Source organism: Eulemur rufifrons, chromosome 2 (assembly GCF_041146395.1).
Source record: "Eulemur rufifrons isolate Redbay chromosome 2, OSU_ERuf_1, whole genome shotgun sequence".
NCBI lineage: Eukaryota > Metazoa > Chordata > Mammalia > Primates > Lemuridae > Eulemur > Eulemur rufifrons.
Window position 1 is genome coordinate 124,247,754 of NC_090984.1, and position 12,789 is coordinate 124,260,542.

At 59.2% G+C, this 12,789-nt stretch overlaps 1 protein-coding gene across 1 annotated transcript; it reads left to right on the forward strand.

Annotated features, from left to right (window-relative positions):
* The first annotated feature begins 6,561 nt into the window (after positions 1 to 6,561).
* LBHD2 (LBH domain containing 2) lies at positions 6,562 to 9,641 on the forward strand. The gene is made up of 3 exons (XM_069465356.1): positions 6,562 to 6,639; positions 8,315 to 8,477; positions 9,544 to 9,641. The coding sequence occupies exons 1-3, from the start codon at positions 6,562 to 6,564 to the stop codon at positions 9,639 to 9,641; spliced, it is 339 nt and encodes a 112-aa protein (XP_069321457.1).
* The last annotated feature ends 3,148 nt before the right edge of the window (positions 9,642 to 12,789 follow it).

The following is a 12,789-nucleotide window of genomic DNA, read 5'->3' on the forward strand; positions in this document are numbered from 1 at the left end:
GGGAGGGGACGGTAGAGCGAACGTCCGCGGCTCACAGTCCCACTCGGAGCCAGGGCCCCGGGAGCCGCCAGGCAGTCAGCCCTTCCACGCCGGCTGACGCCCTGCCTCAGGTCCCCCATTCACCGGGCACCCCAAGTCAGGCTCAGTCCTGCCGCAGATGCAGGGAAGGGGCGGGGGGTTCTGGTTCTGGGGGAGAGGCCGGGTTCCTCCTCCTCTTCCCCACTGTCCCCTCACTGGGAAGACAGGACCCCTCACTCCCAGGAGTGGCTGTGGTCAAATCTGTCCCCCCACTTGTCCGGGGCGCAGCGCAAACGGGGCACGTCACAGGCCCCCAGGGAGGCTGCGGGGACAGCCCCCTACACTGAGCAGCGCACACCGGCTCCCCCTGCCCGCTGGGCTACCCCTGTCGGTATGATTCTCTTATTAGGGCATTTAAAAACTCTCAAACCGGATTGTGTACATCTAGAGAGAACCGTCCAGAAACTTCGTGCATCAGCCAGTGTTTAGGGGCTGGGCATTTAGTGTTGGAGCAAGACAGCTGAAAATCCCTGCCCCGGGCACTCCAGTGGGGTGAGACAGTCCGTAGGAGGGGCGGAGGGTCCTCCAGCGCCACCTCCCCGTCCCTCGCGGTCAGTCCCTCCCCTCCACGACTCCCCTGGGTCCCTTTACTTAGGACCCTCTGCCCACCAGGCACCAAGGGCAGAGGGTCAGTTCTGGACCTGCCCCTTTACAGAGGATCTGCACGTAAGGGCAAAATATAGGACGGTGGTGCTCACATCGCCCCGCAAAACACCCAAGGCTGCAGAGAAGTGCAAATGAGCCACTCAAGAACCTAGATGCCGCGCTGTCCCCTGCTCTCTCCCCTGCTCTCTCCCCTGCTCTCTCCCCTGCTCTCTCCCCTGCTCTCTCCCCTGCTCTCTCCCCTGCTCTCTCCCCTGCTCTCTCCCCTGCTCTCTCCGCGCCGGCCGGGCGTTTTACCCCACAGTGGCCGAAAGAGGGCGCCAAGAGCAAACCCTGCCGGCCAGGGCCAGGCTTCCAGCCAAGCCCCCGCGCGGCCCCCGCCCGGTGCTGCCCTCGCCCTGCTCAACTCGGAAGGTGCATTTGGAGGACAGGGGGCGGGGAAGAGGGTAACTACGGCCTCAGCGCGGCCAGAGGACGTCAGGGACGGTCTTTACCCTTCACTTAGTCCACTCCACCCCCTCACTGCAGTGCCAGGGACAGGGAGGCCCAGAGAGGGGCGGGGGCTCCCTAGGACTCACTGCAAAGGCTGGGTGTGGCCAGGACACAGCTCCTGCCTCCAGATGTGCCTGTCTCCTGCAGAGAACGGCTCTTGCTGGGGCAGGACGGAGGGGGCGAAGCAGAATCTGAGGCTAGAGACAAAGAAGGGCCCCAAGGCGGAAGGCGGACCCTGTAGGCTCAGATATGGGCTCTGGGCGTGTCTTTAAAGATGCTCCCTGCCCTCAGCCATCACAGCTTCCTGCCTCAAGGGCACTGAGCACTTCCCAAGAGCCCTATTAGGAGTGATCCCCAGGAGCTGTGAGACGCCTCAGCTAACACCTTGGATGACAACTGGCACCTTAGGTGACAGTTAACACCTGCATCAACAAGTAGGGAAAGCAATTCCTGCCCAAGTGGCAAGGAGGTGGGGTGGCCTTTTGGAGGATAGGGCCACAGAAGGGGAGCATGCCAGCACTGACGCTGCTGTTGTAAGAGTGTCTGGGTATCCAGATGGTGCAGTTGCAGCCACAGCGACCAGGATGCCAGGTGTCTGACCCTAAGGCAAGGCCCTGTCCTTCTGGTCCTTTTCTCTTGCATGGAGAAATAAATGTGTGTGCGTGTATGGGGGGAGGGGGCTTCTCAGAACTTACCTGACTGGGGTCTTTTCCTGCCTAAAACCCTCCCAGAGATCCCTGCTGTCCCCACATCAGAGACCGATCCCTCAGCCGGGCATCCCCAGCCTTGCATGATCTCTGCCACTTCCTTTTTCTAGTCTCACCTCTTTCTTCACCCACAGGTCTCCCACTGCAGCCGCAGTGTCCAAATCAGGCCTCTGCTGCCCCTGCTGTGGTCCCCCCCCCCTCCTCTTCCAGGGGAACTTGTGCAAAGAGCTCCATCCATCCCATGTCCAGGAGATGCAGGCACCAAAATTTCAACACAACATACATTTTTACCCTGACACTTCTCTGTCTGACTTGTTTCCCGTTTTGGATCATCAGACCGTGAGTTTGGATTGGGTCTCATTCATCTCAATGATCCCAGAATCCAGCCCTAACACTGAGTAATAAATGTTTGATATTAATACTTATTGATAGAAGAATATTTAATTTATGAATGAATGGACAAAGTAATGGTGAGAAGATGGATGGGTGGGTGACGAGGATGGGTGGTGGAGAGATGGAAGTGAGAATGGTCGACTGATGTTTATGTGTGTGGATAACACAGGAATACAACATCAGGATCATAGCTGAATACATGGAAGAGTCAGGAATGGGAGAATGACTAGGTAGCTGGATATTGGTGAGGGATGAATGACTGGATGGGTATGTGAATAATGTGAGTATGTGGGGGGTGGATGGATGTGTGGATAATGGCTCTGGAAGAAGTTCTGGAAGCATGGTAGAGGGTGGTGCCAGATGGTGAATGGATGGAAGATGGTGGATGCATCTATGTATTAATAGTGGTGGTTGATTAAGTGATGATGAGTAGATAAATAGATTGTAGTTTGATAGATGGATATGGATGGATGTGGATGCTAAATTGATGGATACTGAATGAACGAATAGATAGTGGATATGACTTGCAGGTAATAGGTGGTGGATGGTGGATGCTTGGTGGGTGGATGAAATGTGGAAGTAGAGGTGGATGGTGGATAAATAGTAAGTGGATGATTGTAATGGATCTATTCACAAGGAATGGATGGGTAGATGGTAGAGAAATATTAATGGATATATGATTAATGGGTGGATTATGAGTGGTGGACAAGTAAATGGTGGCCTTATGGTGCATAGATCAGCAATAGATGGCAAATAAATGAATGGTTGCTGGCTGGATGAATAATGGGCTGTGTATTGTGGAAGTATAGATGGAAGGTGGCTGGATAGTGGATAGATAACAAATGATGGATTCTGGAGGGATAGGTGATGATTAGGTGATAGATGGATGGTGAAGCTTAAATAGTAGATGGCAACATTTTGGAAAACTGATGAAAGGTGGATGGTGGACAGTAGATGGAGAGATGGTAAATGGATGAAAGGTGGTGAGTGGTGTATGGTAAATGGGTGTTCTAATGTACACATGGAGGAAGTGGATAGATAGCAAGTGAAGAGTGAATGGATAATGAATGAAGATGGATGTTGAATGGTTGGTGAATAATGGATGCAGGACGATGCACAAATAGTGAATGGATGGATGGTGAGTAGATTTTGATGGTGGATGGATAATGGTGGATGAATGCTTACTCCTGTCTCTCTACTCTGTCCCCAGCACCAGAACAATGTTTGGCACATAGAAGGCTGTCAATAATGTTTTCTAGAATAGATTAATGTGGATGGGTGATAGATGGTACTTGGATGGATTTTGGATGAATAGTGAATTATGGCTGGATGGATAGAGGACATTGTGAGATGGACAATGAATGGAAAGACATGTGGTGGATAGGGATAAGAGATGGTAGATGGTTGGTGGATGGATAGATGGATGGAGAGTTGTAGTTCATAGAAATATGAATGGCTAGTGGATGGTGAATGACTGATGACTGAATAGTAGATGGATGAATTGTGGCTGATTGGATGGAGGCTAATGGACAAGTCAGGATAAATGGATAGCAAACAGATGGTACACTGGTGATTGACAATTAGATATGTGGTGGATGAATATATAAATGGCGGATGGATAGACAGTTGTTAAATATTTAATGGAAAGCTGCTACATAATGAGTGGTGGGTGGATAGGCAGTGGGTGGATGGTGAATGAATGTGGACTGATGGGTGTTTTGTGGTATACTGACACTTGGCAAATGATGGATGAATGCATGGTGGATGGTGGTGGTTGGATAGGGGATGGTGACTGCTGATGGATGGTTAAAGGGTGTTGAATGCTGGACAGTGGTTGAATGGTGGAAGGTAGATGGTGGATTGTGGACAGGATGCATGTTGGGTTACTGATGATGGATGAAGGATGGCAGATGGTGGTTGGGTGGCAGAAATAGATTAATCCATGCAGATGGCAGATAGTGGCTGGACCGGGCCAGTTGGATGTTGGATAATCGGTGGTGGATGCCTCATGATGGGAGGCTGGGGATTATGTGGGTCAGAGAATATGCACCTTGGCCTCAAGTGTCAGGCCTGTACATTGGACTGAATGAGACAGATTGTCCCAGCGCTGTTTTGGTCTTTTTGGGGAGTGAGACTCGGGATGAGATTAGAGGGGTGCTGTGGGGTGACTGCTCCTCCTGGGGCCCATCCACTTTGGGGTTTTGGTTTTCACCCCTACCTTCTATAGACCCAATTGGAGAGAGTCCTCTTTCTATGTACCTGGCCCCAGGGAATTCTGCACCCTGAATTCCTGAACCCCAATCATGAGGCTCAGGATCTCAAGTTGCCAGAGTCATGTCTTGGGGGCTGGGATGGCGTCAAAGGAAGATGAGGCCGGGTCCTACCTGGGGGCTGGCGCTGGGAGAGCGGGGGCGGCCACGGCAGAGGGCGTGAGTGTGAGCGGGAGGCCGGAGAGCGAGCGCGGGGGCGGGACGCGGGGCGGCGCGAGCGGGCAAGCACCGCGAGGCGAGCGCCGCCGGCGCCAGGTCCAGCGCGGGCGGTGAGTGCGGGTGAGACGCAGGGTCGCCGCCTCTCCACCCTTGCCCCGCCGGCGGAGCGTCCCCAGCGCGCCCTGGGGGTCAGGTGCAGGTGGGCCGGAGGGGAGGAGGGGGACGGGGGAGTTTTGAGGGGGAGCGCCCTGGGGAAGGGGAGGGCGTGGGGTCCTCGCTGAGCCCCTGGCTGGGGACGCCGTGCTCTGAGCACCAGCAGTGCCTGCGGGGGCGGTGGCGGCCGTACCTGGCCTCACACACCTGGGAGCCGCCAGATGTGTGGGTGGTGGGAGCCTCCATGTGCCAGTGCCCCCGCTGGCACTGGACCCTCCCGCTCTTGCTCTCTGCCCCGCGGGCTTGCTCAAGGTGCCGGCTCTACCATCTGGCTCTACCATCATTCCTCCCCCTCCCTGCTCTGTCATCTCTGGGTCTGTTTCTGTCTTCTCTCTTTGACTGTCCCTCTCCTCTCTCTGTCTCCAGCTCCATCTCCCCCTCGCCTGTCCCTGTGGCCAGCGGTTTCTCCTGCCTCTCCCTCCATCTCTTTGCCACATCCGTCTGGGGCTCTGAGTCCACTCTCTGGGGCTCTGACCTGGCTGCACCCCCCCCCCACTCTAGCCTAGATTCCGGGTCCTGAGACGGGTTCTAGGAGGGGCTTGACTGAGGGGCAGCCCAGGGGGCCGCTGGTGGCCTGGGCATTTCACAGGCTCTGGGGGCGGGTGGAGCCGGTGGGTATGTGTGGCTGCCTGCTGACAGGAGATACCTACAGCGGCATGTGCCCTTCCTTGCCTTCCCTGGGCCTGGGTGGGACCTGAACTGGGTGTTTGGTAAAAGAAACCTTGTTTCCCAGAAGAGCAGCCCTCCGCGCTTGCTGGCTGCTCCCAGGACCATCCTCCACGACCCCCACAGGGCACCGCAGCCATTCCATCCTGCTCTCACTGCTATCCTCCTGCCCAGCCCCCTTCCCGCACCCCTGCCCCTGGCCTGTGGCCCCTGCTGCTGCCAGCCGCTGAAGTTAGATCTCTGCCTGCCACACCTCACCCCCGTTCCTGCCTCTGGCCTGGACGTGGCCCAAGGGCCCACCTGGATGGAGTGCAGGTGGGGAGTCTGAGGCTGGTGCCCGTGACTCCTGGCAGGGACTCTCTTTGAGTCCTTGCTGTGGGAGCTCTGGCCAGGCTCCCTCCCCCCTGTACCCAGCCTGAGGGGGCACAGCCCCGGGCAGGCAGTGAGTCAGTTCCTCTCCAGCTGCGGGTGCTGAGGCCTGGCCCCGGGTGTGTGCGGGGTGTGTGCTCTTGGGGAGGAATTGGGCGTCTTGGCCTCTGGCTGACTACCCCTGCTACTCCCCACCTCCTGTCTGAGAAAGCCGTTTGGGTCACTTGGACCCTCTGTGCCCTTCCCTGGCTGTTCCCTGCCTCAACACACACCTGTCTCCTCCCAGCTGGCCTGGCTTCCTCCGGCTCATCCCTCGGGCCTCAGGTCAGCAGCCCTTCCTCCTGGCAGCCTTCCTGGGTCTCAAGGCTGGGTAAGCCTCTCCCCTCCTGCCCGTGCCCCCTGCAGCCCTGGCACATTGTGTGGTGGCCATCCAGTGCCTCTTCTGGGGCAGCCTCAGGCAGGGAGCAGCCATGATAGAGGTCTAGCTGGAGTGGTGGGCACTGGGCCTGGGTGGGGTGGGCTGGGCTGAGGGGCCTGAAGGCTCTAGAACCAGCATCCAGCCCTAGCGGACTCCGAATTCCTGCTCCCTGTTCCCGCGCAGCCGCAGCAGCATGAGCACCTCCCAGCCCGCCGCCGCTGCCCGGGCAGAGCCAAGCCCTGCTGAGGGAGCCAGAGGCCCTGCAGGGGAGGTATGTGGTTGGGGTCCTGAGGGGACAGGGAGAAGCCAGCTTCAAACCCTGGCCCATGACTCAGGGCATGCCTTGCCTCACTGTTGGCCTCACTTTACCCACCTGGGAGGGGGAGGCGGTTGCTGTTTTATAAAAGTCTAATGGATGAAGCAATTGAAGGTGAGCTTCCTGGCTTACTTAGCAACCCCTGACCTGGGGACTCTAGGGATTGTTCCCTAAGTCACACTTCGCTCTCTGCTGGGTGAGGCAATGCCAGGGTTCCCTGCTCCCAGCTCCAGTTTTCCAGGGGGTGGGTTGTCAATGAAGCTAAAAATTAAGGTCCCTACGTGAGGGTTGCAGCCTTGATATTCTGAGTTCTAGAGTCAAGCCATTCTCATTGTTGGGGAGCAGTGGAGCCAGAGAGGGGCGACCAGCTCAGAGTCACACAGGGGCCAGTCTGGAACCTGGGGTTGCAGACACAGCCTCCCTGGCAGGTAGAGAAGTGAGCGCCAGGCCTCAGCTGCCAAGCTCTGCTGGCCTGGGCCTCCCTCACCCATGGGCACACTGGGCAGAGGAGTGCCCCTGGTAGGGGGCGGGAAAGAGAATGGCAGGTGGGGAGGGGTTCCAGGATGGGGAAGGAGCCCCTGGACTGACAGTGCTATCATGAGCAGTGGGTCCCCCAGAGGGTCCAGGCTTGGAGGCAGGGCTGGGGTCCCGACTCTGCTGCTGTCTGAGGCCCATCTGCTCCTTCATTCCACAGATGTCCCAGTCCAGTGACACCTGTTTTCACACTCAGGGCCACCTGCAACTCTTGGTTAAAGGACAGTCTGGGGTGCAGCCCAGGAACACACATCAAAACACACCATTCAGAGGGTCCTGCCTTGGTGGTCCGAGGGCTATTCAGCAAAGTCCTGCGTTTGCCCTTTCTTGAGGCTCTTGTGCCCTTGGCGGAAGGTAGACACGCACCAAACAGCTGTCCTTCTCGGTGACAGAGGTGGAGGCAGGGAGCTTAAGGAAGGGGGCTCTGCCTGAGCAAAGACATGGAGGTGGGATGGTGCAGGCAAGTAAAGGACACTGGGGACACTGAAGGACAGAGATCTGCATGGTAGCACTGCACCTCCGAGGCCTGGAATGGAAGGTGGAGATGCTGAAGGCACCTGGGGGGCCTTGGGGAGGCAGCCCCCGCATGCTCCTGTGGGCACTGAACAATGAGCCAGAGCAACCCAGAGCCAGCTCAGGTTGCCATGGCAACACCTTCCCAGCTTCTCCAGAGAGAGGAGGCCAGGGGCCCAGCAGGGAAGACCCCAGGAAGGGGCTGAGCAGAACTCCAGGTATGGGGGGGAAGGGGACGGGGGTGCGGGGAGCCCTGCGCTCACTTCTGGTATGACCTTGGCCTCTCCAGCCTTAGACTCCATATGTGAAATGGGATCATGGGGTCTAAGCCCAGGTGGGTCCTATGGTTCCCCCAGGGAGAGCTGAGACCCCAGGGGCCAAGTCCCCCCCCCCAGTGTTAGGATTGGGGGAGAGGCTTGGAGCCCTCTCTGGGATGGGGATATGTGTGGGCAAACACACACATACACACACACACACACTCACCCCAGGGAGGAGCCCTGACCCTCCTGGTGGGGCAGGGTACAGGACAGGAGTGGGAGAGAGCAGGGACCCCGGGCCTGACTCCCACCCATCCTTCCTGCAGGCTGTGGTGGGCACCCGGGAGAAGGGCCCTCGGCCTCGGCTGGGCCAGAGGCTGCCTTCCATCGTGGTGGAGCCCAGCGAGGCGGGTGCTGTGGAGAGCGGGGAGCTGCGCTGGCCCCCAGAGGGTGCTCAGCGGGGGGCTGCTCAGAGCCGGGCTGCTGCTGGTGAGTGCGGAGGATCTGGAGCTGGAGGTGGCCAGGGCCAGAAGCAGGGCCTTTGACCCCCTGCCCACACCCTACCCATCCACGGCCCTTTGAACCTCTGCCTGGGTGCCTCAGCACTGCCTTGACCCCCTCCCTGTCATCAGCCCACCTCCCACCTGCACATGAGGTCCCTCTTCTCTTCTTGTGGCCCCAGGCCTGGCGCAGGGAGGGGGCGGTGGCTGCCTGTGGAATGAATGGCTGCACGTCCTCACCCCACCCCACCTGGCTTCCTCCCAGTGTGCATTGGCCACTAGGGCCTGCAGGGGGGGAGGGCGCAGGTGTGCGTGGTGTGGGGATGGGCCCTCCCGTGGCAGCTCCTGTCCCAGCTGCAGGTGTCGTGTTTAAAGTCTGAAGCTTCTAGGAGGAGGACTGTGAGGGCAGGAGTCAGGTCAGCCAGGGCCAGGCCCAAGGTGAGGGGAGACAGCAGGCAGGGCAGGGGGATCTCTGTGGAGGGCTCTGGGGGCACTGGGGGCTGGGAAGAGGGCATGAGCTGTGCCCTGGGAGGTTTTGTTGTCCCCTGAGGACCCTGGGGGAGTCTGTCCCCTGGTGAGGTCAGCCACAGCTGGGGCTGCTCAGCACCCCACCTGCCCTCTCCCTGTCCCCAGAGCTCAGCCCCCAGGGCAGCAGCCTTACTGGCCAGCACCCCCTGCAGTTCAGGCCCAGAGGGGTCTGTCCATGCCCATAACCCGCATTTATGTCCAAAGCCCCCTTAACCTCTTGTCAGTTTCTTCCCAGGGCCCAGAACACCACTGAGGACCCCTCCTTGGATAAGCACTGGGACTTGGGCTCTGGGGAGGTCCCTCGGTCTGTCCTGGACCACCCTTCACTGTGCTACCCGCTGTACTCTCCTGCTCCTGGAGCCCAGCCTCACCCTCCCTCCCTGGAGCAGCACCCCCACCCCTTCTCATCCCCAAGGGGGATGTTGTGGCCCACCCAGCCCTATGCCTGGCAAAGGCTCACTTGGGACCCCTGGGATCTGCACAGGATGTAGCCCCCCACCAACATGAAGGCCCTTATGTTTCCGCAGCCCCCTCTCCGAGTCCACGGGGAGCATCAGGGAAGGCTGCCGATGATGCTGGCTGCGAGTGTGCCAGCCCTGAGGACCAGGCACCCCTGGCCCAGTGAGAGGACAAGGACATGGCCAGGCTCTGCTCTCTGACTGCCGAGAGGGCCTCAGCCCCAGGATGGTGGGGCTGATGCACAGAGAGGGCCCGCCTGCCCGGACACCCAGAGGGCAGAGCCAGCAGCTGCTTCCTGTGTCACTGGGTCTGGCAGACCTGCAGCCCTGCCCTTTCCTGTCCACGGCCCAGGTCTGGATCAGACCCCTCTTGCTCTGTGGTTTGAAGCAGAAATAAAGGCACTTCCTGGTGACCAGCGGGGACTCGAGGGCCTGATGACAATTTTGGTTCGGCCAGTGGCCTTCTGGGAAAGGGATTCAGCTTGGAACCCAGGCTGACCAGTCCAGAATGCCAAGTGGGTGACGATGTGGGTGTTGGCACTGGGGTTGGGGATGGAGAGTGGTAGGCTGGGCAGGGCTGAGATGGGCCCATTCTCCAGAGGTGGGTCTGCCCAGTGGCTGTGACTTTCATTCCTCTGGTGCTTCTGTCCAGGGACCCTCTCTGCTCGGCCTCAGCCAAGGCTGCCCAAGGCAGGAGCAGCCTCCTACAATGGCCTCCCCACCTTCCCTGGGGCCAAAGCTGGACCCTGAGGGCAGGAATCCTTCCTGTTACTCCCTACCCTGGGTGCAGTAGGGCACAGGGATGGTTCATGGGGTGGGGTGCCCTATTCCATGTTGGATCTCATTAAATACTTGCAAAAGTCCCATTTTATAAATGGGGAAACCAAGGTGCAAAGTGAGGTGCCCAAGGCTAGTCTTGGCCAGGGCTACGAAGGGATCCCTGAGGCTGGGAAGCCACCAAGCTGGCCACAGAGCCCACAGGGAAGGCTGGGTGGGCAGGCATCCCCTCCTGCCCCACGTGAGGGTCCTGTCCCTCCGTGGGGCCCATCAACTGTCTCTGGGCTATATGCCACTGCTCGAGGGGATCCCTGCTGCCTGCTCAGGGCTGGCCTGGGGGCAGAAACCTGACTGTGGCCCAGACCCTTCCCCAGGTGTGTCAGGCTCCTTCCCAGCCCGGTCCCTGCGCTTGGCCTGCCAGAGGAAGCGGGTGTGGGGAGGCGTGGGCGCTGTGCGGGTTTACTCCGTACGTGTTAGCTCAACAAACTGCTGTTCTTTCTGGATGCCTTGCTAACCTCCAGGATGAATAAGGCACTTTCTCCAACCTGCCTTCCTTCTAAAATTAGCCCCCGCTCCCAAAATGCGGGAGAGGTGAGAGGAGAGGTGCGGAAGTTTGCCTGGCAGCCTGCTTTAATTTTAAACCTGTGGGCCCTGTGGGCCGGGGACACGGGCCCTGGATGTCCCCGTGGGCCCTCCTCTGTGGGCGGTCCTCCTCCAGCCAGTCACGTCCGGGAGCCGGAGCCGGGAGCCGGGAGGGAGCCAGGGAGGCAGAGGCCAGGACCAGGGAGGGGCGTGGGAATGGGAACCGGGACAGGAGGCGCTGCCGACACGCGGGATGTGGGGCGAGGGGGCCGCGCACGCGGGCAGTGTGGGTGGGCGAGACCTCGGAGGCGGGCGTTACTCCACCCATTTAAACACGACTTGCCCCAGGGTCCCACAGCTACCAGCGACGCCACACGGAGCGGAGCGCTCCATCTCAAAGGGCAGCTCCGGAGGCGGTGACCCAGGCGGAGGTCCCAGCACCCCGCCGTGCCCTTGAGCGGGGGTGGGAGAGTAGACAGGAGGCGGCACCCACCCGGCACCGCCCGGCCAGCCCGACCGGCCTGCTCACCTCCAGCCTGGCCGGACCACCCCCGCCCCTGCCTGAGCACGCACGGCCGCATTCGCAGGGGGCGGTGCCAGAGAAGCCCCGCCTCTGGAAGCCACGCCCCTTTCCAGAGGTCCCGCTCCCGGAATCATCCTGCGGCTCCCCCTGGTGTCGTTGGGGTCACTGAGAGAACGGACGTCACCGCCAGAGGCGCTTCGGAGGTGGCCACTTAAACTTGGCAATATGCGCGCAGAGCGAGGACTGCCACCTGCGCGCCGCCAGCCAGGAGCAGAGCGTGGAACCCAGGTTTCCTGCTCCTTTGCTGCGCTTCAGCCTGGACCGGGCAGCTGTGCACGCGGAATTTAACGCCTCTGGCATCCTCATTCCGGATGTGACAGCCTGGCTTCCCAGGAACCCCGAGGTCTGGAGAGCATCTGGTGATGAGGGTCCTTCTCCCTGCCCTTCCCGACCTGCGAGTCAAGTCCTCAGCCAAGGTGAACCTATTCGAGCCCAACAACCTAATTTTATGGAGGAGCAAACTGAGGCTCAGGGACAGAAGTACCTCTCCAAGGTCATCCAGAGCTGGGTCATGCTCTGTTTGTATGAGGCTGGCTATGCCTCTCCCTCCAAGGCCCCCGTGCTCTGCCTTCTCCTGAGCCCCCAGACTAGCCCTGTGCCCCAATCTCTTCTGAGACAAGGCTGGGACTTTTCCAAAGGGATTTAACTGAGAAAGTTGGGGAAAAACATGGAAATAGAATGAAAGAAACATTGTAACCTCATGCTGAAAAGTGGGCATAGGCTTGGGTGAGCATGGGGTGCAAATGGAACTGGGGGGAACTCCAGGAGCAGTCCTCCAGGCCCTGGGCACCACCAGCTTTTCAGGCGCCTGTGTCTTGAATGCAGGTGACCCATAATTGGAAGTCCCGAGACCCTGACATGCCCTGTGAGCTGGCGGGCAGGGGGTCAGATCTAAAAGTCCCTGGTGTCTGCCAGGACCGGCCCCATGGGAAGACCCAGTCCTGAGAGCCAGAGACCTGGGACACAGTCCTGGCTGCTCTTGCCAACTGTGTGGTCATGGGCAGGTCACTGAGTCCTGGGCAGCCACCTTGGGCCCCTAGCTCTGTCTCTTGAGTTGTGTGTATTCCCTGTCTTCTCTCATCTCTGACTACTGGGGACACATGGGATGGGAGGTGGCCTGGCCAGATAGAGCTGGGAGGAATGGCCACCAGCAGGCTGGGTGCTGCTAGGGCTTGAGCTGGGACTCTTATGAACTCACTTCACAGAGGGAACCCAGGGCTCAGGGGGCTAAAGACTCAAGTGGTTACCTGGAGGGCTTCCTGGAGGAGGTGCTGGCATCTTTGGGCTTAACTTGGCCCATCTGAAGATGGCAGTGGGAGTTGCAGCATCTCAAGTGCCTTCCAATCTGCTATGGGCTGAACTGTGTTCCTCCA

What these genes read in the sequence shown, in the direction of transcription:
- LBHD2 (XM_069465356.1), top strand. Translation starts at nt 6,562, where the DNA reads ATGAGCACCTCCCAGCCCGCCGCCGCTGCCCGGGCAGAGCCAAGCCCT. An exon ending in CCAGAGGCCCTGCAGGGGAG is followed by an intron (nt 6,640 to 8,314) that starts GTATGTGGTTGG and finishes TCCTTCCTGCAG; the next exon opens with GCTGTGGTGGGCACCCGGGA. An exon ending in TCAGAGCCGGGCTGCTGCTG is followed by an intron (nt 8,478 to 9,543) that starts GTGAGTGCGGAG and finishes ATGTTTCCGCAG; the next exon opens with CCCCCTCTCCGAGTCCACGG.